Source organism: Bufo bufo, chromosome 4 (genome assembly GCF_905171765.1).
Source record: "Bufo bufo chromosome 4, aBufBuf1.1, whole genome shotgun sequence".
NCBI classification, from domain to species: domain Eukaryota; kingdom Metazoa; phylum Chordata; class Amphibia; order Anura; family Bufonidae; genus Bufo; species Bufo bufo.
This window is the reverse complement of record NC_053392.1, coordinates 626,925,790-626,949,772: the sequence shown is the minus strand read 5'-3', so window position 1 is coordinate 626,949,772 and position 23,983 is coordinate 626,925,790. Positions and strand designations below refer to the sequence as shown.

Genomic DNA, 23,983 nt, shown 5'->3' with positions numbered 1-23,983 from the left:
ATAACACCCTGTGTATTCCCTATTAGAACTGGGATCATGTATGACACACGTGTGACAGGGTATGAAGCACATGAGATGCAGCGGGGAGGTCTGGAGTAGGTGGCGGTATAACTGACCGATTGCAGTGATGTCTCTCCTCATCCAGGATCGGGGGGAATCACCCGAGGGCCCCCAGCAGTGACCGCGCCGGACCCCGCACCGCGCTCCTGTATTCTCTGTGTACGAGGATCGGGAGACACGACGTATAAAGTTTTCTTTATAATGTAACACAAGGTACACAATATAACTTACATCATATACAACCGCCAAGTAACACAAAGCGTCTGCTGTATACAAAAAGAAACCCACCCGGGGCCCTAACAGAAAGGGGCCCCAGACGTAGCGTTGTCACTGATGATGAACCATTTACATTCACTTGTCTTCAACCAATCCCATGCTCCGTCGCACCTCTAGGAACCACTGTTCATCCTGCGCCTCCTGGTTCATGAACTGAATGAAAGGTCTCTTCTTCCGCCTCTCACATGTCCTTGGCACTACAGCATGCCCCTTATTAGTAAGTTCCACCTGTAGCACTGTTCATCCTGCACCTCCTGGTTCATGAACAGAATGCCAGGTCTCTTCTTCCGCCTGTCACATGTACTTGGCACCACAGCACGCCCACTCTTAGAAAGGATCTGTAGCTCTGTTCATCCTGAGCCTCCTGGTTAGTTCTCAGGATACCAGATCTGTCCTGTGCACACCCATAATTCCTCACAATGCAGAGAGAGGTGCAGCTCACCCTGAGCCTCCTGATTCATGAACAGTACACACTAGGCCTCTCCTCAATTCAGTGCTTTGAAGCACTCTTTCTTTTCGTAAGGAGCTGTAGCTGTGCTCATCCTGAGCTGCCTGGTTCATGAACCTCTATGGTAGTCACTGCTGATTGTCAGGGTTGGGATTAGGTCAAGAGGGAAGGGGCAACAACTCAACACATCAGAAAAGAACAAGTCGAAGTGGGTTTCCAAAAAAAAAGGCCGCTCAGGGTTCTGGGAAAGCTGGATGAGGATGTAGCCGAACATAACTTATATTAGTGTGACTGTTCTCTGTGTAGAGTCCGCTCCAGTAGGAGGACGAGGTCGCCACCTGCTCGTCAGAGTTTAGTGCAAAATCAGTCCCAGTATACCGGGTCAGTCTACGTCAAGATGGCAGCGGGTGGGATGACCGCCAACCACTGCCACCGGTTTATCCGCTCGGAGACGGGATTGAGTTAAGTGATCTTCGTGGGCGGTTTGTGTTCAGTGCACGGTGACATGTGACGAGCTAATGTACGAAAATATGGAGGGGGGGCGCAAAGGAAAGAAATAATCAATAAGGAGAAATTAGTCCGGAAGCCAATACATCCCTCAATTAGCGGCGGTGCGCGCTGCCGACAGCGCACGGGTCTCAGCAGCAATCTGCTCAATTACCGGCCGGGCGGGGGCGCTAATAAACGTCTTGATGAAGATTGAGCAGCAATTTTCCCTCCAGTGAGGATTCATCGGAGGTCGGCGTCCTCGGAGACGACGAGATCACAAAAGTCCGGCGGCAGCCTCAGTGCGCCTGGCTGCGCTCGCTCCCCGAGATGGCGCTGGACGCCCGCAGGGTTATGGATGCCACCTGCTCGCTGGACGAGCCCTCCTTGACGCTCTCCTCCTTGTGGCCGATTGTCTGCGCCGGACACTCAAAGTGAACGCAGTGGAAAACCTGGAACGGAAAGAAGAGAAAGGGTTAAATCACGGCATCAACTCAGAAAGCCGGTCTGTATCTGCTCCTGGGAAAGCTGAGTGGCTACCGTTAGGACTGCGCCAGGGTTCGTCTCTCGTCCTATAGCGCGACGGATACAGGAGTGATGGGTATATTACCAGAAACCCATGACCATACAAGCTGATCGGGACCCTGGGAAAGCTGGGTGACAAGCAATATGGCCGCCATCTTGTCTGAGAGATACATGAGGGACATATAACTGTGGCAGTCAGGACCCTGGTAAAGCTGGGTGAGCCCCCTGTGTATTGAACATATCCTGCCACCCAGCTTTCCCACACCCCTGAATGTCTACGGTCACACTGCGGGGTACACAGCCAATCTGTTGAATTGTCCATGCAGCTCTAGATGTAACTAGAGGATCAGGACAGAAGTGAGGCGTCAGCTGGAGAACTATGAGTGCAGCTCTGTGTGTGACTACAGGATGAGTGGCTGAGGGGGTCCGGCGGTCTCACCTCGTTTGCCGTGTTGTGGGTCCCTACGATCCTGATGAAACATGTCGCTTGTCGGTCAAATGTGATTGTCTGCCACGACCTGGAAAAGAAAGGCAGCAGAAGAGGGGTTAATGCCGATGCATGCAGAGGAGTAAGGGTTATACTCCATTCACATCTAAAGCACAGAGGAACAAAGAGCAACTTCACCTTTAAATTACACAGCGTTACACATAAAAAAAACGGTTTCTTCTCCAGTAGCGACCAGAGCTGCAATCACCATGAAGTAAACCGAGCACATCCCCCACTGCCGGATCAGTGTCTGTACAATAAAATGTTCACCCCACAACCTGTCAGGGACTGGAGCTGAAGCTACACAGTAAAAGATTGCTCCCGATAGCTGGCTGTGACTGCAGCTTCAGGTGTGACTGGAGTACAAATCATCCAACTTTATACATATATTTGATAGAATGGTCACACTCACTGACAGCAAGCAGAGATCCTGAAAGTAGAATGTTAGAAAATATCCGCTACAAAGTTGCAGATTTTTACTTATACATGAAGGGACCCTTAACATCTCCCCATGAACAGGCAGCAGGAGCGACCCCCAAAGTAATAGAGGGAGAGGAGCGGCATTCAGACCCGAATGTGCCGCTTATCTCCAGAGAAGCAAAGGATGAAACCAGTAAACGTTAACCCTGCGAGCCCTGCAACAGATTACACTAGAAACAATCCACACTAAGAGGCTGAGCTCATTCTACAGGGACGGAAAGTAGAGAATTACCCCAAGTGTCATTATCCTGTACCCCAAGTGTCATTATCCCGTACCCCAAGTGTCAGCGTCATTATTCTGTACCCCGAGTGTCAGCGTCATTATCCTGTACCCCAAGTGTCAGCGTCATTATCCTGTACCCCAAGTGTCAGCGTCATTATCCTGTACCCCAAGTGTCATTATCCTGTACCCCAAGTGTCATTATCCCGTACCCCGAGTGTCAGCGTCATTATTCTGTACCCCGAGTGTCAGCGTCATTATCCTGTACCCCAAGTGTCAGCGTCATTATCCTGTACCCCAAGTGTCATTATCCTGTACCCCAAGTGTCATTATCCTGTACCCCAAGTGTCATTATCCCGTACCCCGAGTGTCAGCGTCATTATTCTGTACCCCGAGTGTCAGCGTCATTATCCTGTACCCCAAGTGTCATTATCCTGTACCCCAAGTGTCATTATCCCGTACCCCAAGTGTCATTATCCCGTACCCCAAGTGTCATTATCCCGTACCCCAAGTGTCATTATCCCGTACCCCGAGTGTCAGCGTGTCATTATCCCGTACCCCGAGTGTCAGCGTGTCATTATCCCGTACCCCGAGTGTCAGCGTCATTATTCTGTACCCCGAGTGTCAGCGTCATTATCCTGTACCCCAAGTGTCAGTGTCATTATCCTGTACCCCAAGTGTCAGTGTCATTATCCCGTACCCCAAGTGTCATTATCCCGTACCCCAAGTGTCATTATCCCGTACCCCAAGTGTCATTATCCCGTACCCCAAGTGTCAGCGTGTCATTATCCCGTACCCCAAGTGTCAGCGTGTCATTATCCCGTACCCCGAGTGTCAGCGTCATTATCCTGTACCCCAAGTGTCAGTGTCATTATCCTGTACCCCGAGTGTCAGTGTCATTATCCTGTACCCCAAGTGTCAGTGTCATTATCCTGTACCCCAAGTGTCAGTGTCATTATAATGTACCCCAAGTATCAGTGTCATTATCCCGTACCCCAAGTGTCATTATCCCGTACCCCAAGTGTCATTATCCCGTACCCCAAGTGTCAGCGTGTCATTATCCCGTACCCCAAGTGTCAGCGTGTCATTATCCCGTACCCCGAGTGTCAGCGTCATTATCCTGTACCCCAAGTGTCAGTGTCATTATAATGTACCCCAAGTGTCAGTGTCATTATCCCGTACCCCAAGTGTCAGTGTCATTATCCTGTACCCCAAGTGTCAGTGTCATTATCCTGTACCCCGAGTGTCAGTGTCATTATCCTGTACCCCAGTGTCAGTGTCGTTATCCTGTACCCCAAGTGTCAGTGTCGTTATCCTGTACCCCCAGTGTCAGTGTCATTATCCTGTACCCCAAGTGTCAGTGTCATTATCCTGTACCCCAAGTGTCAGTGTCATTATCCTGTACCCCAAGTGTCAGTGTCATTATCCTGTACCCCGAGTGTCAGTGTCATTATCCTGTACCCCGAGTGTCAGTGTCATTATCCTGTACCCCAAGTGTCAGTGTCATTATAATGTACCCCAAGTATCAGTGTCATTATCCCGTACCCCAAGTGTCATTATCCCGTACCCCAAGTGTCATTATCCCGTACCCCAAGTGTCAGTGTCATTATCCTGTACCCCGAGTGTCATTATCCTGTACCCCAAGTGTCAGCGTGTCATTATCCTGTACCCCAAGTGTCAGCGTGTCATTATCCTGTACCCCGAGTGTCAGCGTGTCATTATCCTGTACCCCGAGTGTCAGCGTGTCATTATCCTGTACCCCGAGTGTCAGCGTGTCATTATCCTGTACCCCGAGTGTCAGCGTGTCATTATCCTGTACCCCAAGTGTCAGTGTCATTATCCTGTACCCCAAGTGTCAGCGTCATTATCCTGTACCCCAAGTGTCAGCGTGTCATTATCCTGTACCCCAAGTGTCAGTGTCGTTATCCTGTACCCCAAGTGTCAGTGTCATTATCCTGTACCCCAAGTGTCAGCGTGTCATTATCCTGTACCCCGAGTGTCAGCGTGTCATTATCCTGTACCCCGAGTGTCAGCGTGTCATTATCCTGTACCCCGAGTGTCAGCGTGTCATTATCCTGTACCCCGAGTGTCAGCGTGTCATTATCCTGTACCCCGAGTGTCAGCGTGTCATTATCCTGTACCCCAAGTGTCAGTGTCATTATCCTGTACCCCAAGTGTCAGCGTCATTATCCTGTACCCCAAGTGTCAGCGTGTCATTATCCTGTACCCCAAGTGTCAGTGTCGTTATCCTGTACCCCAAGTGTCAGTGTCATTATCCTGTACCCCAAGTGTCAGCGTGTCATTATCCCGTACCCCGAGTGTCAGCGTCATTATCCTGTACCCCAAGTGTCAGTGTCATTATCCTGTACCCCGAGTGTCAGTGTCATTATAATGTACCCCAAGTATCAGTGTCATTATCCCGTACCCCAAGTGTCATTATCCCGTACCCCAAGTGTCATTATCCCGTACCCCAAGTGTCAGTGTCATTATCCTGTACCCCGAGTGTCATTATCCTGTACCCCAAGTGTCAGCGTGTCATTATCCTGTACCCCAAGTGTCAGTGTCATTATCCTGTACCCCAAGTGTCAGCGTGTCATTATCCTGTACCCCGAGTGTCAGCGTGTCATTATCCTGTACCCCGAGTGTCAGCGTGTCATTATCCTGTACCCCGAGTGTCAGCGTGTCATTATCCTGTACCCCGAGTGTCAGCGTGTCATTATCCTGTACCCCGAGTGTCAGCGTGTCATTATCCTGTACCCCGAGTGTCAGTGTCATTATCCTGTACCCCAAGTGTCAGTGTCATTATCCTGTACCCCAAGTGTCAGCGTCATTATCCTGTACCCCAAGTGTCAGCGTGTCATTATCCTGTACCCCAAGTGTCAGTGTCGTTATCCTGTACCCCAAGTGTCAGTGTCATTATCCTGTACCCCAAGTGTCAGCGTGTCATTATCCCGTACCCCGAGTGTCAGCGTCATTATCCTGTACCCCAAGTGTCAGTGTCATTATAATGTACCCCAAGTGTCAGTGTCATTATCCCGTACCCCAAGTGTCAGTGTCATTATCCTGTACCCCGAGTGTCAGTGTCATTATAATGTACCCCAAGTATCAGTGTCATTATCCCGTACCCCAAGTGTCATTATCCCGTACCCCAAGTGTCATTATCCCGTACCCCAAGTGTCAGTGTCATTATCCTGTACCCCGAGTGTCATTATCCTGTACCCCAAGTGTCAGCGTGTCATTATCCTGTACCCCAAGTGTCAGTGTCATTATCCTGTACCCCAAGTGTCAGCGTGTCATTATCCTGTACCCCGAGTGTCAGCGTGTCATTATCCTGTACCCCGAGTGTCAGCGTGTCATTATCCTGTACCCCGAGTGTCAGCGTGTCATTATCCTGTACCCCGAGTGTCAGCGTGTCATTATCCTGTACCCCAAGTGTCAGTGTCATTATCCTGTACCCCAAGTGTCAGTGTCATTATCCTGTACCCCAAGTGTCAGCGTGTCATTATCCTGTACCCCAAGTGTCAGTGTCCCGTACCCCAAGTGTCATTATCCCGTACCCCAAGTGTCAGCGTGTCATTATCCTGTACCCCAAGTGTCAGCGTGTCATTATCCTGTACCCCAAGTGTCAGCGTGTCATTATCCTGTACCCCAAGGGTCAGTGTCATTATCCTGTACCCCAAGTGTCAGTGTCATTATCCTGTACCCCAAGTGTCAGTGTCATTATCCTGTACCCCAAGTGTCATTATCCCGTACCCCAAGTGTCATTATCCCGTACCCCAAGTGTCAGCGTCATTATCCTGTACCCCAAGTGTCAGCGTCATTATCCTGTACCCCAAGTGTCAGCGTCATTATCCTGTACCCCAAGTGTCAGCGTCATTATCCTGTACCCCAAGTGTCAGCGTCATTATCCTGTACCCCAAGTGTCAGTGTCATTATCCTGTACCCCAAGTGTCAGTGTCATTATCCTGTACCCCAAGTGTCAGTGTCATTATCCTGTACCCCAAGTGTCAGCGTCATTATCCTGTACCCCAAGTGTCAGTGTCATTATCCTGTACCCCGAGTGTCATTATCCTGTACCCCGAGTGTCATTATCCTGTACCCCGAGTGTCATTATCCTGTACCCCAAGTGTCAGTGTCATTATCCTGTACCCCGAGTGTCATTATCCTGTACCCCGAGTGTCATTGTCCTGTACCCCAAGTGTCAGCGTCATTATCCTGTACCCCAAGTGTCAGTGTCATTATCCTGTACCCCAAGTGTCAGTGTCATTATCCTGTACCCCAAGTGTCATTATCCCGTACCCCAAGTGTCATTATCCCGTACCCCAAGTGTCAGCGTGTCATTATCCCGTACCCCGAGTGTCAGCGTGTCATTATCCCGTACCCCAAGTGTCAGTGTCATTATAATGTACCCCAAGTGTCAGTGTCATTATCCCGTACCCCAAGTGTCTGTGTCATTATCCTGTACCCCGAGTGTCAGTGTCATTATCCTGTACCCCGAGTGTCAGTGTCATTATCCTGTACCCCGAGTGTCAGTGTCATTATCCTGTACCCCGAGTGTCAGTGTCATTATCCTGTACCCCAAGTGTCAGTGTCATTATAATGTACCCCAAGTATCAGTGTCATTATCCCGTACCCCAAGTGTCATTATCCCGTACCCCAAGTGTCATTATCCCGTACCCCAAGTGTCAGTGTCATTATCCTGTACCCCGAGTGTCAGTGTCATTATCCTGTACCCCAAGTGTCAGCGTGTCATTATCCTGTACCCCAAGTGTCAGTGTCATTATCCTGTACCCCAAGTGTCAGCGTGTCATTATCCTGTACCCCGAGTGTCAGCGTGTCATTATCCTGTACCCCGAGTGTCAGCGTGTCATTATCCTGTACCCCGAGTGTCAGCGTGTCATTATCCTGTACCCCGAGTGTCAGCGTGTCATTATCCTGTACCCCAAGTGTCAGTGTCATTATCCTGTACCCCGAGTGTCATTATCCTGTACCCCGAGTGTCATTATCCTGTACCCTGAGTGTCATTATCCTGTACCCCGAGTGTCATTATCCTGTACCCCGAGTGTCATTATCCTGTACCCCAAGTGTCAGTGTCATTATCCTGTACCCCGAGTGTCATTATCCTGTACCCCGAGTGTCATTGTCCTGTACCCCAAGTGTCAGCGTCATTATCCTGTACCCCAAGTGTCAGTGTCATTATCCTGTACCCCGAGTGTCAGCGTCATTATCCTGTACCCCGAGTGTCAGCGTCATTATCCTGTACCCCGAGTGTCAGCGTCATTATCCTGTACCCCAAGTGTCAGTGTCATTATCCTGTACCCCAAGTGTCAGTGTCATTATCCTGTACCCCAAGTTTCAGCATCATTATCCTGTACCCCAAGTGTCAGCGTCATTATCCTGTACCCCAAGTGTCAGCGTCATTATCCTGTACCCCAAGTGTCAGTGTCATTATCCTGTACCCCGAGTGTCATTATCCTGTACCCCGAGTGTCATTATCCTGTACCCTGAGTGTCATTATCCTGTACCCCGAGTGTCATTATCCTGTACCCCGAGTGTCATTATCCTGTACCCTGAGTGTCATTATCCTGTACCCCGAGTGTCATTATCCTGTACCCCGAGTGTCATTATCCTGTACCCCAAGTGTCAGTGTCATTATCCTGTACCCCGAGTGTCATTATCCTGTACCCCGAGTGTCATTGTCCTGTACCCCAAGTGTCAGCGTCATTATCCTGTACCCCAAGTGTCAGTGTCATTATCCTGTACCCCGAGTGTCAGCGTCATTATCCTGTACCCCGAGTGTCAGCGTCATTATCCTGTACCCCGAGTGTCAGCGTCATTCTCCTGTACCCCAAGTGTCAGCGTCATTATCCTGTACCCCAAGTGTCAGTGTCATTATCCTGTACCCCAAGTGTCAGTGTCATTATCCTGTACCCCGAGTGTCAGTGTCATTATTCTGTACCCCAAGTGTCAGTGTCATTATCCTGTACCCCAAGTGTCAGTGTGTCATTATCCTGTACCCCAAGTGTCAGCGTCATTATCCTGTACCCCAAGTGTCAGTGTCATTATTCTGTACCCCAAGTGTCAGTGTCATTATCCTGTACCCCGAGTGTCAGTGTCATTATTCTGTACCCCAAGTGTCAGCGTCATTATCCTGTACCCCAAGTGTCAGTGTCATTATCCTTTACCCCAAGTGTCAGTGTCATTATCCTGTACCCCAAGTGTCAGTGTCATTATCCTGTACCCCGAGTGTCAGTGTCATTATCCTGTACCCCAAGTGTCAGTGTCATTATCCTGTACCCCAAGTGTCAGTGTCATTATCCTGTACCCCAAGTGTCAGTGTCATTATCCTGTACCCCGAGTGTCAGCGTCATTATCCTGTACCCCAAGTGTCAGCGTCATTATCCTGTACCCCAAGTGTCAGTGTCATTATCCTGTACCTCAAGTGTCAGTGTCATTATCCTGTACCCCAAGTGTCAGTGTCATTATTCTGTACCCCAAGTGTCATTATCCCGTACCCCAAGTGTCATTATCCCGTACCCCAAGTGTCAGTGTCAGAATGATTGTGAGGGTGGATAGAACAGCAGCAGTAGAGACTATGAGGCGCAGGCGGGGGATGAGAGGACACGCTCACTGCTCCTCTGTTCTACCCTGAAAAGAGATTTGCAGACAATGAGCTGTGAGCCACGAAATGCAAAGAAACCTCATATTCAATATAAAGCAGGGAACACAGGCTCAATATCCACCGCCATTATACTGTCACCCAGGACACATTCCCTGCTCGTACCTGACACTCACAAAGACAAGAGCACAAAACACTGCAAGACCAGACAACAAGCGCACAATGAGCCGCAATCCAACAACAGAGGAAAACACCGTCCCTGCACAAAAGCCTCAAAATCCACCGCTACATGGAACTGCTGATTACCGTGAAAAATACAAGAGCGCGTGGGAAAAACAGCATCACAGCCGTATACACATCAACATGGGGGCAGTATTATAGTAGTTATATTCTTGTACATAGGAGGTACTATTATAGTAGTTATATTCCTGTACATGATAGATGGCTAAAGGTTGGGGGTTGATCTGAGGTCTGATTAACATTGGGGGTCTGATTGCTGGTCTAACCTGAGGTGTAATGAAAAATATTTTTCTTATTGTTCTCCTCTAAAACCTAGGTGCGTCTTATAGGGTGAAAAATATGGTACAGTGCAGCAGAAACCAGGTGCAGCAGAGACCCTAGTCAATTTATATAGTCGTTATATAGTGTTATATATTTTAATATGCACCTTGTGTTTTGATATGCGCGTGAATCAGTCAGCGCCAACTAGCACCCCTAAGCCCCGCCTACCCCCTATTCTTGTACATAGGAGGCAGTATTATAGTAGTTATATTCTTGTACATAGGAGCAGTATTATAGTAGTTATATTCTTGTACATAGGAGCAGTATTATAGTAGTTATATTTCTGTACATAGGAGCAGTATTATAGTAGTTATATTCTTGTACATAGGAGCAGTATTATAGTAGTTATATTCTTGTACATAGGAGCAGTATTATAGTAGTTATATTCTTGTACATAGGAGCAGTATTATAGTAGTTATATTCTTGTACATAGGAGCAGTATTATAGTAGTTATATTCTTGTACATAGGAGGCAGTATTATAGTAGTTATATTCTTGTACATAGGAGCAGTATTATAGTAGTTATATTCTTGTACATAGGAGCAGTATTATAGTAGTTATATTCTTGTACATAGGAGCAGTATTATAGTAGTTATATTCTTGTACATAGGAGGCAGTATTATAGTAGTTATATTCTTGTACATAGGAGCAGTATTATAGTAGTTATATTCTTGTACATAGGAGCAGTATTATAGTAGTTATATTCTTGTACATAGGAGGCAGTATTATAGTAGTTATATTCTTGTACATAGGAGGCAGTATTATAGTAGTTATATTCTTGTACATAGGAGCAGTATTATAGTAGTTATATTCTTGTACATAGGAGCAGTATTATAGTAGTTATATTCTTGTACATAGGAGCAGTATTATAGTAGTTATATTCTTGTACATAGGAGCAGTATTATAGTAGTTATATTTTTGTACATAGGGGGCAGTATTATAGTAGCTATATTCTTGTACATAGGAGGCAGTATTATAGTAGTTATATTCTTGTACATAGGAGCAGTATTATAGTAGTTATATTCTTGTACATAGGAGGCAGTATTATAGTAGTTATATTCTTGTACATAGGAGCAGTATTATAGTAGTTATATTCTTGTACATAGGAGCAGTATTATAGTAGTTATATTCTTGTACATAGGAGCAGTATTATAGTAGTTATATTTTTGTACATAGGGGGCAGTATTATAGTAGCTATATTCTTGTACATAGGAGGCAGTATTATAGTAGTTATATTCTTGTACATAGGAGCAGTATTATAGTAGTTATATTCTTGTACATAGGAGCAGTATTATAGTAGTTATATTCTTGTACATAGGAGCAGTATTATAGTAGTTATATTCTTGTACATAGGAGCAGTATTATAGTAGTTATATTCTTGTACATAGGGGCAGTATTATAGTAGTTATATTCTTGTACATAGGAGCAGTATTATAGTAGTTATATTCTTGTACATAGGAGCAGTATTATAGTAGTTATATTCTTGTACATAGGAGCAGTATTATAGTAGTTATATTCTTGTACATAGGAGGCAGTATTATAGTAGTTATATTCTTGTACATAGGAGCAGTATTATAGTAGTTATATTCTTGTACATAGGAGGCAGTATTATAGTAGTTATATTCTTGTACATAGGAGCAGTATTATAGTAGTTATATTCTTGTACATAGGAGCAGTATTATAGTAGTTATATTCTTGTATGTAGGAGCAGTATTATAGTAATATATATATATGTAGGTTACTGCATATTATTATAGTAGTCATATTCATTACCTATATTGCAGGTGTATAGCACATGATGGGTAAGGCAGTTATAATGTACAGTGAGATGTAATTGGGAATGTTTCATATTCATTTAATCTGCAGCAGAGAATAATGAACTTAATTAAACTTTATAATTAGAAACTCTTTATATAGCAGCAGGATTCATGCAGCATCTCTGGCTCGGAATCCTTTATCTCCTGGATCAGGATGTGCAGAGGATGAGCATTGTAGTCGTCCTCGCTGTCTCTCGCCTCATCTCATTGCGTGCAGCGATAATGGCGCTAGTGGAATATATCCGCACTGTCAGGACAGGCTCCATCTCGTTATCATAAATCATGTAGAGATCTCAATGACCGATGATTTTACCTAGAATTGCTGCTCTGAAGCCACGGCCTAGGAGTCTGCAGGGTGCACTTCCATTACCTTTAGAGGTCATTACCAATTTCAAGATCTCTGCTTGTTGTCAGTGAGCTGGAAAATTCCTGGTTACATCCAGAAGCTGAAATCCTGTACAGACCTAATACTTCTCACATCTGAGGGTTTGTTACCATTGTGTCCAGTCTTATACAGACCTCTATTACCCATGGTATGGGGGAGGGATAGGGTAACGGCGCACTATGTCCATAAGAATAGCATATGTTCTTAACGCTCGCGCCATTTCTAAGCTGGAGGCGAAACCTCTGAGCGGCATTAGAGCTGCGTACCCCAGGCTCGTCCTGCAGACATTTATTCTCCGGAACGACGCGCTACAATGGAGGCTGTTATTTGATACAAAGGAAAGGTTAGCCGGCTGAGCGGTCGGGTGTAATTATCGCCCGCCTCTTGCTATTTACAGCTCAGACGGCTCGTTTTTATAACGGACAACAGCGTGAGACGGGAGACAGCGAGGACGCCAAATACAAAATTATCATAAGTGTTTGCCCTTTAAGAAGAGGAAAAAAGAAAAGAGACTTTATTTATTGTCATTACAGGTGAAGGCGAGAAGTAAATCTCCGCTCGGCATTTAAAGGAATGACAATGACATTGGCGCGGGGCTCTAATTGGCTCCTATTAAGGAGGTAGCGATACGGTAATAAACGGCGTGACAGCTTCTGCGGATGACGCAGGACAGGACGAGATGTCCGGGAGTGCATCATTCACACAGGCGCTGGTTACAGTACATGAAGACAGGGAGCGGGATAACAAGTCTCTGCCTCGTCCCGCGGTTTGACAGGCGGTTTTTCCCTATCATGGCGGTACGAGCCGGAATCCATCACATCCGATGTAACCTTTATCAGCCGGGGATGGAATCAGGCGCTGTCTAATAAGGGCTAAGTACTGTCTGGGTAAGCGAGAGGTACATGACACATGTGAAACCCGTAAGAGGCGAAAAGGCCGACCGCGTCACCTGACAGCGCAATGGCTAATATGAAAAAACGAAAAAAAATCCTCACCTGTTGAATATAGACAAAGCGCTAAAATCAACATGTGATCGCCTGAGATAAGAGAAGGTCGCCATTTCTTCGTAAACCGCGGGGCGGAACACAAATGCTAACCAGACAACATAAATCTCCAAATCTCTGCAGGATTAAAGGGGATCTCCACTACGAACTAAATACACACCGTTTGTGCTATGGCACAGGAGTCTAATACCAGTTTTCATCTAATCAGTCCCTGAAATCAGAGCACGAGGCAGACTTGTACTTAAAGGGGTATTCCCATCCTTCTTACTGTCCACCGATTACCAATGAGTTCAATGTGGCTGCTCTGTATCTGAAAATGGGGGGGTCACAGTAGGTCCCCGGTCTACAGAGACGTCAGTGCCCCAGAACTGGGACCCCCATCTGCTCAAGCTGGGCACGTCCCTGTTCTAGGTAAGGCCAATTGTATAGTGACACCTGCAGTTTAATGTTGGTACTGCACCCACAGGACAACTTTTCGGTGCAGTGAGTTTTCATTATGTTCTATTAATTAGAGAAATACTAATAATAAAACTATTTGCCCCAGAACTGTCTTCGTTGACATTTACCTGCAGGGAACCTTTGTGTGATCGGCCACCATGGTCCACTGCTGCTGGTTTGTAGACACCTCGATGTAGTAGCTGTAACTGCGGTCGTCGCAATCCCACAGCAATAATCTATGAAATAAAGATGAAGGCTGATTAGTCAGAGACCAGTCTGAAGGACGGAGACATAAGAGGGGGCATGTTACATTGTATGGCTGCATCACTGCGTTACATTGCACTGGATTTCACAATGAAGACTTTGCGGTAGAGGGCACTGCACTGTTCACAGCTGGTGGACCGGGCACCACCGAAGGGCGTCACTGACCGAAGCGGGCAGAGCTAAATCAGCATGGCATCACCTGTAACCCAGCAACCACCCTTACCGCCTTACATTCCCAACACCACCTGTAACATTCTCTATACCACCCATAACACCTTTACCACCCTTACCGCCTCCACCACCCGTAACACTGCGACCATCCGTAACACAGCCACTACCTGTAACATTCCCAACACCACCTGTAACACCGCCACTACCGGTAACATTCCCAACACCACCTGTAACACCGCCAGTACCCGTAACATTCCCAACACCACCTGTAACACCGCCACTACCGGTAACATTCCCAACACCACCTGTAACACCGCCAGTACCCGTAACATTCCCAACACCACCTGTAAGATCTCTACCACCTGTACAATCTTCTCACCACCTATAACATTCCCAACACCACCTGTAACATTCTCTATACCACCCATAACACCTTTACCACCCTTACCGCCTCCACCACCCGTAACACTGCGACCATCCGTAACACCGCCACTACCTGTAGCATTTCCACCGCCACCTGTAACACCTCCACCACTGGTATCATTACCGCCACCTGTAGCATTGCTAACAGCTGTATCACCGCCACCTGTAACACCTCTACCACCTGTAACATTCCCACCACTTGCAACATTGCTACTAAGTGTAACACCGCCACCACCCGTATCACTGCGACCATCTGTAATGGTCTACCCAGTGACCGTTCCTCTATTCCGATATCGGCACCTGCTGCTCATACCGCATCTATCCACCGGTTATGGATGACTCCAACAGTTTGTGGCGGTAACACAGGATAATATGTTAAGGACAATGCGGCTAATTACTCTACTCCGGGGGATTTATTTGATCATCGGATCCACCGGGCGGCTTTAGATTCTGGTCTTCAAAGGAAAAAATGGAGGGGAAGAAATAGACAGATGCACAATGTGGTGTTGGGCTTCAGAAGCAGTGAGGACGCAGCATCACATCGTATGATTAGAAGGACGCTGCTCGTCTGGCCGCACTGACGGGATCGCTGCCAAGTAGTATTAAAGCCACTTTGTAAATGGTTCAGTCCAGACTCTGATCGCACATTAAAGGCAGCACAAGGGGGGCGGGAAACAATGGAGGCCGCAGAGCCGACCGGGGATTTCCGCATATACCGACGAGAAATCAGGAGATTCCTTATGTGGTTTCTGCACTACTCCTCTGTAGACACGAGGGGCCACTGGAATAATGGCGCTAATAACAAAAATATGGGAGGCAAAAATACGGTTTTCTTTATGCCATCTAATGGCTGCGAAAAAATGGCGCACGCCCCTGGACCATCCTCAGGATTGAGGAAGAAGATGCAAAATGTGTCTCTCTAAACACGAATACGTAGTTGCACTTGATGCGTCCGCCTTGCGACTGTGACGCGCGGTTACCTGCACGGGGCGATGGCGATCGTCTGGTGCACAGTAATGTTCAATAAACTTCAGTGTCGAACTTCGTGTTTACTGTAGTTTTCGTGTGTACAAGGCGAGATGCGATGGTCTGCGGGGACCGGCGCACTTAACCGTTGAATGCTGTGAATTTATTCTCCGGAAGAGTCGACCCGGCCAAGATTCTGCCAGTTACCTCCATGAATATTCAGGACCTCGCATCTGACAGAAGGGCCAAGTGCCGCCGTGCGATCTGTAATCCTTAACAATGTATTCAGCGCGGGTCTGCGGGGAATTCACGAGCGGACGCAAACTCAACCACGTTCAGGAATAAACCGCGCATCGAATGACGATTATATTGTGAGGGGTTGGGCACGCGGTCAGAGCCGGCGAGAGATCTGCTGCCATATTAGGAGTTGTCACAGCCACGCCCACGTTGTTAGGGTTAATAAGCAGTAAAGAGAGTGGTTGTCAGAGCTCCGCCCACATTACTGGAGTCAGCTATAGTGCTATTAGAGGTTGTCACAGCCCCGCCCATGTTACTGGAGTCAGCTATAGTGCTATTAGAGGTTGTCACATCTCCGCCCACGTTACTGGAGTCAGCTATAGTGCTATTAGAGGTTGTCACAGCTCCGCCCACGTTACTGGAGTCAGCTATAGTGCTATTAGAGGTTGTCACAGCTCCGCCCATGTTACTGGAGTCAGCTATAGTGCTATTAGAGGTTGTCACAGCTCCGCCCACGTTACTGGAGTCAGCTATAGGGCTATTAGAGGTTGTCAGCCATGTTACTGGAGTCAGCTATAGTGCTATTAGAGGTTGTCACAGCTCCGCCCACGTTACTGGAGTCAGCTATAGTGCTATTAGAGGTTGTCACAGCTCCGCCCATGTTACTGGAGTCAGCTATAGTGCTATTAGAGGTTGTCACAGCTCCGCCCATGTTACTGGAGTCAGCTATAGTGCTATTAGAGGTTGTCACAGCTCCGCCCACGTTACTGGAGTCAGCTATAGTGCTATTAGAGGTTGTCACAGCTCCGCCCATGTTACTGGAGTCAGCTATAGTGCTATTAGAGGTTGTCACAGCTCCGCCCACGTTACTGGAGTCAGCTATAGTGCTATTAGAGGTTGTCACAGCTCCGCCCATGTTACTGGAGTCAGCTATAGTGCTATTAGAGGTTGTCACAGCTCCGCCCATGTTACTGGAGTCAGCTATAGTGCTATTAGAGGTTGTCACAGCTCCGCCCACGTTACTGGAGTCAGCTATAGTGCTATTAGAGGTTGTCACAGCTCCGCCCATGTTACTGGAGTCAGCTATAGTGCTATTAGAGGTGGTCACAGCCCCGCCCATGTTACTGGAGTCAGCTATAGTGCTATTAGAGGTTGTCACAGCTCCGCCCATGTTACTGGAGTCAGCTATAGTGCTATTAGAGGTTGTCACAGCTCCGCCCATGTTACTGGAGTCAGCTATAGTGCTATTAGAGGTTGTCACAGCCCCGCCCATGTTACTGGAGTCAGCTATTAGAGGTTGTCACAGCTCCGCCCACGTTACTGGAGTCAGCTATAGTGCTATTAGAGGTTGTCACAGCTCCGCCCACATTACTGGAGTCAGCTATAGTGCTATTAGAGGTTGTCACAGCTCCGCCCATGTTACTGGAGTCAGCTATAGTGCTATTAGAGGTTGTCACAGCCCCGCCCATGTTACTGGAGTCAGCTATAGTGCTATTAGAGGTTGTCACAGCTCCGCCCACGTTACTGGAGTCAGCTATAGTGCTATTAGAGGTTGTCACAGCTCCGCCCACATTACTGGAGTCAGCTATAGTGCTATTAGAGGTTGTCACAGCTCCGCCCACATTACTGGAGTCAGCTATAGTGCTATTAGTGGTTGTCAGAGCTTCGCCCACATTACTGGAGTCAGCTATAGTGCTATTAGATGTTGTCACAGCTCCGCCCATGTTACTGGAGTCAGCTATAGTGCTATTAGAGGTTGTCACAGCTCCGCCCATGTTACTGGAGTCAGCTATAGTGCTATTAGAGGTGGTCACAGCTCCGCCCATGTTACTGGAGTCAGCTATAGTGCTATTAGAGGTTGTCACAGCTCCGCCCATGTTACTGGAGTCAGCTATAGTGCTATTAGTGGTTGTCAGAGCTTCGCCCACATTACTGGAGTCAGCTATAGTGCTATTAGAGGTTGTCACAGCTCCGCCCATGTTACTGGAGTCAGCTATAGTGCCATTAGAGGTTGTCACAGCCCCGCCCACATTACTGGAGTCAGCTATAGTGCTCTTAGAGGTTGTCACAGCTCCGCCCATGTTACTGGAGTCAGCTATAGTGCTCTTAGAGGTTGTCACAGCTCCGCCCATGTTACTGGAGTCAGCTATAGTGCCATTAGAGGTTGTCACAGCCCCGCCCATGTTACTGGAGTCAGCTATAGAGCTATTAGAGGTGGTCACAGCCCCGCCCATGTTACTGGAGTCAGCTATAGTGCTCTTAGAGGTTGTCACAGCTCCGCCCACGTTACTGGAGTCAGCTATAGTGCTGTTAGAGGTTGTCACAGCTCCGCCCACGTTACTGGAGTCAGCTATAGTGCTCTTAGAGGTTGTCACAGCTCCGCCCACGTTACTGGAGTCAGCTATAGTGCTATTAGAGGTTGTCACAGCCCCGCCCACATTACTGGAGTCAGCTATAGTGCTATTAGAGGTTGTCACAGCTCCGCCCACGTTACTGGAGTCAGCTATAGTGCTATTAGAGGTTGTCACAGCTCCGCCCATGTTACTGGAGTCAGCTATAGGGCTATTAGAGGTTGTCACAGCTCCGCCCATGTTACTGGAGTCAGCTATAGTGCTATTAGATGTTGTCACAGCTCCGCCCATGTTACCGGAGTCAGCTATAGTGCCATTAGAGGTTGTCACAGCCCCGCCCACGTTACCGGAGTCAGCTATAGTGCTCTTAGAGGTTGTCACAGCTCCGCCCACGTTACTGGAGTCAGCTATAGTGCTATTAGAGGTTGTCACAGCTCCGCCCACATTACTGGAGTCAGCTATAGTGCTATTAGAGGTTGTCACAGCCCCGCCCATGTTACTGGAGTCAGCTATAGTGCTATTAGAGGTTGTCACAGCTCCGCCCATCTTACTGGAGTCAGCTATAGAGCTATTAGAGGTTGTCACAGCTCCGCCCACGTTACTGGAGTCAGCTATAGTGCTATTAGAGGTTGTCACAGCTCCGCCCACGTTACTGGAGTCAGCTATAGTGCTATTAGAGGTTGTCACAGCTCCGCCCATCTTACTGGAGTCAGCTATAGTGCTATTAGAGGTTGTCACAGCTCCGCCCATGTTACTGGAGTCAGCTATAGTGCTCTTAGAGGTTGTCACAGCCCCGCCCATGTTACTGGAGTCAGCTATAGTGCTATTAGAGGTTGTCACAGCCCCGCCCATGTTACTGGAGTCAGCTATACTGCTATTAGAGGTTGTCACAGCCCCGCCCATGTTACTGGAGTCAGCTATAGTGCTATTAGAGGTTGTCAGAGCTCCGCCCACATTACTGGAGTCAGCTATAGTGCTATTAGAGGTTGTCACAGCTCCGCCCATGTTACTGGAGTCAGCTATAGTGCCATTAGAGGTTGTCACAGCCCCGCCCACGTTACTGGAGTCAGCTATAGTGCTATTAGAGGTTGTCACAGCTCCGCCCACATTACTGGAGTCAGCTATAGTGCTATTAGAGGTTGTCACAGCCCCGCCCATGTTACTGGAGTCAGCTATAGTGCTGTTAGAGGTTGTCACAGCTCCGCCCATGTTACTGGAGTCAGCTATAGTGCTATTAGAGGTTGTCACAGCTCCGCCCACGTTACTGGAGTCAGCTATAGTGCTATTAGAGGTTGTCACAGCCCCGCCCACGTTACTGGAGTCAGCTATAGTGCTATTAGAGGTTGTCACAGCCCCGCCCATGTTACTGGAGTCAGCTATAGTGCTGTTAGAGGTTGTCACAGCTCCGCCCATGTTACTGGAGTCAGCTATAGTGCTATTAGAGGTTGTCACAGCTCCGCCCATGTTACTGGAGTCAGCTATAGTGCTATTAGAGGTTGTCACAGCCCCGCCCATGTTACTGGGCTGATACTCCCATCAATATTCTCAGATAATTCCTCTATTAAGAAGCGATTCTTATTTCGGCTCCTGTAGGTTTGATGTTTTATACGTCCGATAATCTGGGACAAACAGAATCCGACCCTGAACTGATGGCGGATTAAAGGAATTTACAGGATATAAAAGATAATAAGATAAAAGAGAAACGAAATCAAACACAATAAAAGATAAACCAGCTGAATCCCATCCTCTCTGCCGGCCGTCGGCGGTGGCCCCTGGGGACCCTCATTGACACGTCTGCGGAGGTGGGAGGGCAGCGGCCGTGCCGTTATATAATAAGACAGGATGTATTCATGCAGAACCTTTACATATGCATCAGGATGGAGCCGAGCGCCCCCGCACCCCGGACCGTCTGGTCCGGCTAATGAGACCACCAAGTCAATTTCAGAGACTGCAGAGAAGATGGGGGGGGGGGGGGGCTAAAGAGGGATGTAGGGAACAGCGCCTCCCCCCAGCAAACCACCCCGAGACAGAGGAAACACAGCGATCACTGCTCCCTATACTGCGGAGGAGATCGCTGCATGTAAATGGGTCTCCTCCACAATCAGCGTGTTCTAGTTCTGCAGAGACCCGAATCCGGTAGTAGCGCCCCCGCTGCTCAACAGTCAGAACTAGGGGCGAGTGAATCGTCTTAGCAGGAGCTCCGGACAGGGTTAGAATGGATTGGCTCCGATGAGCCCAAGTTATTGCTTCAGCAAAGTCTCGCGAGACTTCAGGTAATAACTTCATAAATTAATTTCTACTGTAAAAAAACATTTCCCGGGTTCGGTTCCAAGTGGTTCCAGTACATTCTAATACTGGACAGAACCCCTGCTCCGTACAGAACTGGAACGTTTCATCCGAAGTGGATTCGCTCATGAACCCTGATGTGTCGACGTCTGATGAAGGACAAAACTCATCTCCCACAATGTAAACAGTAGACCCATGATGTAGCAGAGCTTAAGGGGCACCTGCAGTCCTATGTAACACCACAGATAACAGTGATAACTCCCTGAGTACAGATAATGTAGTAGATGTCACCTACAGTCCTATGTAACACCACAGATAACACAGTGATAACTCTCTGTGTACAGACAATGTAGTAGATGTCACCTGCAGTCCTATGTAACACCACAGATAACACAGTGATCACTCTCTGAGTACAGATAATGTAGTAGATGTCACCTGCAGTCCTATGTAACACCACAGATAACAGTGATAACTCCCTGAGTACAGATAATGTAGTAGATGTCACCTGCAGTCCTATGTAACACAACAGGTAACAGTGATAACTCTCTGAGAACAGATAATGTAATAGATGTCACCTGCAGTCCTATGTAACACCACAGATAACACAGTGATAACTCTCTGAGTACAGATAATGTAGTAGATGTCACCTGCAGTCCTATGTAACACCACAGATAACACAGTGATGACTCTCTGAGTACAGATAATGTAGTAGATGTCACCTGCAGTCCTATGTAACACCACAGATAACACAGTGATAACTCTCTGAGAACAGATAATGTAATAGATGTCACCTGCAGTCCTATGTAACACCACAGATAACAGTGATAACTCCCTGAGTACAGATAATGTAATAGATGTCACCTGCAGTCCTATGTAACACCACAGATAACACAGTGATAACTCTCTGTGTACAGATAATGTAGTAGATATCACCTGCAGTCCTATGTAACACCACAGATAACACAGTGATAACTCTCTGAGAACAGATAATGTAATAGATGTCACCTGCAGTCCTATGTAACACCACAGATAACACAGTGATAACTCTATGAGTACAGATAATGTAGTAGATGTCACCTACAGTCCTATGTAACACCACAGATAACACAGTGATAACTCTCTGAGAACAGATAATGTAATAGATGTCACCTGCAGTCCTATGTAACACCACAGATAACACAGTGATAGCTCCCTGAGTACAGGTAATGTAGTAGATGTCACCTGCAGTCCTATGTAACACCACAGATAACAGTGATAACTCCCTGAGTACAGATAATGTAGTAGATGTCACCTACAGTCCTATGTAACACCACAGATAACACAGTGATAACTCTCTGTGTACAGATAATGTAGTAGGTGTCACCTGCAGTCCTATGTAACACCACAGATAACACAGTGATAACTCTGTGTACAGATAATGTAGTAGATGTCCCCTGCAGTCCTATGTAACACCACAGATAACACTGTGATAACTCTCTGTGTACAGATAATGTAGTAGATATCACCTGCAGTCCTATGTAACACCACAGATAACACAGTGATAACTCTCTGAGTACATACACTGCTCAAAAAAATAAAGGGAACACTTAAACAACACAATGTAACTCCAAGTCAATCACACTTCTGTGAAATCAAACTGTCCACTTAGGAAGCAACACTGAGTGACAATCAATTTCACATGCTGTTGTGCAAATGGGATAGACAACAGGTGGAAATTATAGGCAATTAGCAAGACACCCCCAATAAAGGAGTGGTTCTGCAGGTGGTGACCACAGACCACTTCTCAGTTCCTATGCTTCCTGGCTGATGTTTTGGTCACTTTTGAATGCTGGCGGTGCTTTCACTCTAGTGGTAGCATGAGACGGAGTCTACAACCCACACAAGTGGCTCAGGTAGTGCAGCTTATCCAGGATGGCACATCAATGCGAGCTGTGGCAAGAAGGTTTGCTGTGTCTGTCAGCGTAGTGTCCAGAGCATGGAGGCGCTACCAGGAGACAGGCCAGTACATCAGGAGACGTGGAGGAGGCCGTAGGAGGCCAACAACACAGCAGCAGGACCGCTACCTCCGCCTTTGTGCAAGGAGGAACAGGAGGAGCACTGCCAGAGTCCTGCAAAATGACCTCCAGCAGGCCACAAATGTGCATGTGTCTGCTCAAACAGTCAGAAACAGACTCCATGAGGGTGATATGAGGGCCCGAAGTCCACAGGTGGGGGTTGTGCTTACAGCCCAACACCGTGCAGGACGTTTGGCATTTGCCAGAAAACACCAAGATTGGCAAATTCGCCACTGGCGCCCTGTGCTCTTCACAGATGAAAGCAGGTTCACACTGAGCACATGTGACAGACGTGACAGAGTCTGGAGACGCCGTGGAGAACGTTCTGCTGCCTGCAACATCCTCCAACATGACCGGTTTGGCATTGGCTCAGTAATGGTGTGGGGTGGCATTTCTTTGGAGGGCCGCACAGCCCTCCATGTGCTCGCCAGAGGTAGCCTGACTGCCATTAGGTACCGAGATGAGATCCTCAGACCACTTGTGAGACCATATGCTGGTGCGGTTGGCCCTGGGTTCCTCCTAATGCAAGACAATGCTAGACCTCATGTGGCTGGAGTGTGTCAGCAGTTTCTGCAAGACGAAGGCATTGATGCTATGGACTGGCCCGCCCGTTCCCCAGACCTGAATCCAATTGAGCACATCTGGGACATCATGTCTCGCTCTATCCACCAACGTCACGTTGCACCACAGACTGTCCAGGAGTTGGCAGATGCTTTAGTCCAGGTCTGGGAGGAGATCCCTCAGGAGACCGTCCGCCACCTCATCAGGAGCATGCACAGGCGTTGTAGGGAGGTCATACAGCAAAGTGGAGGCCACACACACTGCTGAGCCTCATTTTGACTTGTTTTAAAGGACATTACATCAAAGTTGGATCAGCCTGTAGTGTGTTTTTCCACTTTAATTTTGAGTGTGACTCCAAATCCAGACCTCCATGGGTTAAAAAATTTGATTTCCATTTTTTTCTTTTGTGTGATTTTGTTGTCAGCACATTCAACTATGTAAAGAACAAAGTATTTCAGAAGAATATTTAATTAACTCAGATCTAGGATGTGTTATTTTTGTGTTCCCTTTATTTTTTTGAGCAGTGTATATTTAAGTAGATGTTTCCTGCAGTCCTATGTAACACCACAGATAACACAGTGATAACTCTCTGAGTACAGATAATGTAATAGATGTCACCTGCAGTCCTATGTAACACCACAGATAACACAGTGATAACTCTGAGTACAGATAATGTAGTAGATGTCACCTGCAGTCCTATGTAACACCACAGATAACACAGTGATAACTCTCTGAGTACAGATAATGTAGTAGATGTCACCTGCAGTCCTATGTAACACCACAGATAACACAGTGATAACTCTCTGTGTACAGATAATGTAGTAGATGTTTCCTGCAGTCCTATGTAACACCACAGATAACACAG

The 23,983-nt window shown here is 47.4% G+C and overlaps 1 protein-coding gene across 3 annotated transcripts in view; it reads right to left on the bottom strand.

The window, feature by feature from the left end:
• Window positions 1-243: 243 nt before the first annotated feature.
• The window catches only part of BTBD9 (BTB domain containing 9), a 90,892-nt gene continuing 67,152 nt past the window's right edge, over window positions 244-23,983 (bottom strand). For all 3 annotated transcript variants that reach the window (XM_040430774.1, XM_040430775.1, XM_040430773.1), the window contains exons 9-11: window positions 13,934-14,041; window positions 2,235-2,313; window positions 244-1,722 (exon numbers count right to left, since the gene is read on the bottom strand). In XM_040430774.1, coding sequence (XP_040286708.1) covers window positions 1,570-1,722; window positions 2,235-2,313; window positions 13,934-14,041 — 340 coding nt within the window. In that variant the 3' untranslated portion in view covers window positions 244-1,569. The remainder of the gene's footprint in view (window positions 1,723-2,234; window positions 2,314-13,933; window positions 14,042-23,983) is intronic.